A 5,230-nucleotide genomic window follows, 5' to 3' on the forward strand; every position below is an offset into this window, starting at 1 on the left:
ATCCAGTTGTAGGGGCTGTCTGCATGCTCGACCAAGTACAGTCACCGAGGGAGTGATTCGCGTGGTACTTCGAGTTTTCTGATCATGCTTGTGAATGATTGGCCGCCATACTTCGAAGTACGACAAAGTTTGCAGCCAACGAAAGTGACTGGTCTGTATTTTTATTCGCAGCTCAAATAACAATTTGTTGTTTTGACAGGTTATGAAAAATGAGAGCACTTCCACCGCAATGGGTGAAAGAATTTCTGCATTTGGTTAAGCAGGGAATTACTTCTTGAAAACTTAAGAATATATTACGATGGATACCAAAGAACGAGGTTAAAGATGAGCGCTTGACGCGGTGGCGCAATGGTTAGTCGACGGCAGGGGGCCAGGGTTCGAGCCCCGGTCAGTGTCGAACTTTTTCCACCTTTATTTAAATATAGATATTTTATAAAAATATGAACAAATTCCAATACAATCCTTTCCAAACCAATATTGATTTCACAATTAAAAAGAATGTCAAAGAGTGGCTGTCGTTCAAGCACTTGGAATCGCTTTGACAAAGCTCTTGCGCGAACGACGTCTTCACTGACTTTCTCCCAGGCCCCGATCGCCCTGTTGATCATTGCGAGACGCTTTTGCACAGCACAAGGTGAGTAAAACTCGTCTTCATCCTCACCATCGATGATTTCCTCGGCCAACCTCTCGTCACGCAGGAAACGTTTGAACGGCGCCATGGCCCCTACGTCCAATGGCTGGTATTTGGAGGTAACGGAACCAACAGACGGCTGAGCTCATCCTCAACGATACTGTGGGACTCGAAGTTGTCGGCCAGAATGACAGACTGCGCCTCAATACAAGGCAGCAGCAAGGTGCGCAGGTCCAGTTTCCACATATTGTTGTCCATCCAGGCCTTTTGCTGAACAGCGTATACGTGGCCAGAAGGGTAGGTTGGAAGCTCGTGCATCTCGATGCGGCCACCTGTGAAGTCCCCGCACGATAAAGAGAAGCGGCAACTTGGATCCATCGGCACGCACGGTAAGGGCCACAGTCATACGCAGGGAGTGCATCTCCCCAGAGGACACCTTGGCATCGCCTCCTCGGATCGACCAGATGTACTTGGGTGGCGTGTCGTAATAGAACCCAGTTTAATCGACGTTGTAGACACTGTACAAGCAATGGAACTCGTCGCGGACTTCAGCCAGTGCGACTTCTTGCGGTGGCCGGCGCGTTGACGACTGCAACCGTGGCGGCGGCAGAACTGCTGAAGGAGACGGAGCAGGCTTTGGTAGCCAGTGCCAGCTTGCTTGTCAACAAGGTAGAGCCGAAGCCATTGACTCTGGTAGCGCTTAATCCAGTTGATAATGTGAGTTGTTGTCAATGCTCGTTCACGAACTCGCATTTCGACGATAAAGTCGACCAAACCCTTTGGGTCAGGGAACATCTCCCGTCGCCCACCAGGGCTGACTTTCATTCGCTTTTTGTTCCCTTGGAAGGCGGTGAATTCGTCGCGTTGATCAAACCAAGAACGTATGGTGCTCCGGGGTATGCCAATGTTTTCGGACACCTTGTAGTCCGACATACTTGCCATCATAGCAAGTGCATCGAGTTTGACTGATATAGCGTAGCCGCGCTTTTTAGTCCGAAGGGTTGACAAGGAGCTCATCAATTCGTGAATGAAAAGTGTGGCACATATTTAAATTAACTCGCGCCAGTGGGAAAGTATTTTCATTATCCAATCACAAGTCGTTAAACTTTGGGTATGATATTATTGGATAAAATAATTGTTGCACGTTGAGCAAGTTCAATAGGCGAACCTCTCCCTCGGTGACTGTACTCCCTTTCGCGGGAGTTTGGTAGTTGGCGGTGGTCGCTCACACGGAAAGTCTGCGATGATGCGGACGAGTAGGTTACGTCGTCATCTGGAAACGACGCACGTTCGACAAAGCAGGACGTGGTAGGCAGTCTAGCCACTGTTCGTCATAATTCTTCGTCGCCCACTGGGATATCGTCATTGAATGGACGCGAGTAGTAACCTCGGAGCGGCTTGAATCGGTCGACGTTGATTGTTACTATCATGTCATGGTGTGGCAATCTTGTACGTGTTGGGTCCCGTCTTGCGTTCGACTCAGAAGGGTCGATGCCAATACGTTGCCAACTTGGTCGTCCGATGGTCGTCTGGCAGAGCCGACGTGGCGAAGTATTTGTAGACCCAGACGGCTGTCTGTTCGCCAAATTCGATGGGGTTTTGGCTGGCCTTGGTCTTTGCCCTTTTACTTTAACCCTTGATTAGTTGTTGCTTCACGAGAGTCCGTGTTTCTTTCCAAGCTGAGGCTAGACGACGCTTGTATTGGGGTCATCAGTCTTCCAGGATGCCTCGGCGTTCAGAAAGGCCAAGTCCAACGGCAGCGTGGGGTCTCGTCCAAAGAGACCGAATTATAGTGATGGCAATAAGTTTAAAGCCACCCCAAAATTGTTGTGTTGTGAAGCTTCTGAAGTAAGCTTGGCCATCCCAAGTTATGCAATCGATTCGAGCATGTATTCCATGGCTTCCGCACTGATTCAACCGCATTAAGCTATCCATGATTCAATCAAAGTACAAAAACGCAAATTCAGATTTTTACCTGGCAATAGGTATAAAACCACCACGTTTTTATGCTCTTCCAGGCGTTTTTAAGGCAAAAACACGCGTTTTTAATGCTCCCGCCCCTGTATTTGACCGATTCCCGCCTGAATCAACTTTGAAACGCAAGTGCGTCATGCCAGCCGGTGTCAAGCTCTCCGAAGAAGAGCTAGGCATGGTTTTGGCCGTTAAATCTGCCGGGAAAAGTCTCCGAGAGATCGTCTTCTCATTAGACGCTCGCGGGGTGCCATAACTCTATTCCTGATGGACCCCGCGGTGTACAACACGAACAAGCGGACGGGACGACCACCAATGGTCACACCCACCACCGACCTTCGCCGGCTCATTCGGACAGCTTCGAGCTCATGGAGCAGTGCCAGCTCACCATCAAGGCCCGCCGTGCCCGCCAATTGCTCGGAATGTGCAAGCACCTCAAGTTTGTCAAGGCCAAGGCTTCGCCAGTTTTCCCGGACAAGAAAGCCAGGATTCAGTGGGCCAGGGACATGCTCGTTTACGGCGCGGAACAATGGAATAATGTCGTCTTTAGCGACGAAAAGAAGTTCAACTTGGACGGACCCGACGGGCTCAAGCACTATTGGCACGATCTACGCAAGGAAAAAGGGATATATTCCAAGCGCCAATCTGGTGGTGGAAGCGTCATGGTTTGGGCCGCATTTGGTGCCATAGGAAAGACCGATTTGGCCTTTTTGGAGGGTTTGCAGGACAGTGGCGCCTACATCGGTACCTTGTCTGACTATTTGTTTCCCTACATCGACTACTACTATGGTCGTGACTGTGTCTTTCAGCAAAACAACGCCTCGATCCATGCGTCGCGAGAGACCAAAGCGTTTCTTAACGAGCATGGCGTGCCCGTTATGCCAGCGAAGTCACCGGACCGGACCTCAATCCGATCGAGAACATGTGGGGTGTTCTTGCACGTGCATTTTATGCACATGGGCGCCAATTTCCGACAAAAACCGACTTGGTTACTGCCATTTCCAAGGCGTGGAACGAAATCGGGCTAAACTTGATCGAAAAGCCTCTGCAGTCAATGCCGAATAGGTGTGGCTGTCTTAGAGCTCAAATGTGGCAAAACCAAGTATTAAGTACATATATATGTCACTACACATACAATTTTTGTGGTGGTCACAAACTTATCGCCAGGGCAAGTATTCACCTCACTCACAAAAGTCGCATATTTGGTTATGCTTTTGAAAGCACAAGCATTTCAATATCATTCCCACACGATCCAAGCTCATTCAATGTTTTTGCACAGGCACATTCGTTCATGGTGTTCTGCTGCACCAATTTTTGTGGGTGGCTTTAAACTTTTGCCAGCACTGTATGAGAAGTCTCCAGGGGTTTCGTGGTGGGACGTATAATGATACGCAAAAAGAAGTCGCGGTAGGTAGGTATCCCAGTCTGTCTGGTGGTCATTCATGTAGATCTTGAGCATGTGTATCATCATGTGATTGAAACGTTCCACAAGACTTTGTCCTTGGGGGTGGAAGGCCGCTGACGCTAGCTTGTTGATACCAAGCGTGGCGTACATGGTCGTGGCGAGTTCGGATACAATGTTCGGTCCATGGTCGGAGAGGAGACGATCTGGCACGCCAAAGCGACAGAGTGCTTCATCGATAAAGACTCGACTGTAGGTAGACATCTTCAGATCTGGTAGTGGGATAGCTTCGAACCATCAAGTGAAGCAGTCGGCGAAGACCAAGAGGTATTTGTTGCCTCCGTCAGACGTGGATAAAGGACCAAGCGCGTCCACCACGACAAAGGGAAATGGTCCGCGCAAGGAGTCGACTGACATCCGTTGTATCGGACCTTGTTTCCATGGACGACCGCCTTTGGCTCGATTGCAGTCCAGACATTTCGAGACGTAGTCATTGCAATAATGTTGCCAGTCTAATCAGTAGGCCGTTCGTCTCAGGCGTTCCCGAGTCTTCATGGAGCCGAGGTGTCCAGCAAAGGGGGGCGTGTGGGAAGCATAAAGCACTTCTTCTAGGAGCGTGTATGTAGGTATGACCGGGACGAGGACGAGATCGGGATTTCGAACGGGTGTCTTGAACATGATGTATCGGCAGAAGATACCTTGTCGGACGACGAACTGATGATTGTTTCGCATGACCAGTTTGAGCAAGTAAGGCTCCAAGGGCAAAGCGTCTTAGTCGAGGAAAGCCCTCAAAGCCACGATCCACGTGTTGTTCGCCTTTTCGTTGTACAGTACAGTCGGGGCGAAGAGTGGCCACGTCGTCATACAATTCAATAGGCTGGGGGTCTGAGGTAGATGCCGTCCGTTCCATTGGCGTAGAGTTAGCCTCGGATGGACTGGGTTGCTTACTCGTCGTGTGATATTGTTCTGTCTGGTCAGATGTCTCATACTTCTCGTCTGGATAGGACATACTGGTAGACGCGAGAGCCCGTTTGCAGCTCCATTGAGTTCGCCTGGTCGATGAATCACGGTGTAGTCCAGTCCTTGAATTTCCATGGCCTACCTTGCCAGCTTGTGGTTGCCCGAGCGAGATCCTTGGTTGAAGAGCCAAGTCAGAGCTTCGTGATCCGTGTATATTGTGAAGTATCAACGGTCTATATAAGGACGGAACTTGCGCGTAGCCCAGA

The 5,230-nt window shown here is 49.9% G+C and overlaps 1 protein-coding gene across 1 annotated transcript; it reads right to left on the reverse strand.

The window, feature by feature from the left end:
- Positions 1 to 293: 293 nt before the first annotated feature.
- H257_13214 (hypothetical protein) lies at positions 294 to 1,573 on the reverse strand (the record flags this gene model as incomplete). The annotated part of the gene is made up of 5 exons (XM_009840681.1): positions 294 to 409; positions 488 to 724; positions 793 to 963; positions 1,016 to 1,078; positions 1,156 to 1,573. 5 exons carry the CDS (start codon positions 1,571 to 1,573, stop codon positions 294 to 296), a joined length of 1,005 nt encoding a protein of 334 aa, XP_009838983.1.
- Positions 1,574 to 5,230: the final 3,657 nt, after the last annotated feature.

This window comes from Aphanomyces astaci (assembly GCF_000520075.1).
Source record: "Aphanomyces astaci strain APO3 unplaced genomic scaffold supercont1.46, whole genome shotgun sequence".
NCBI lineage: Eukaryota > Oomycota > Saprolegniomycetes > Saprolegniales > Verrucalvaceae > Aphanomyces > Aphanomyces astaci.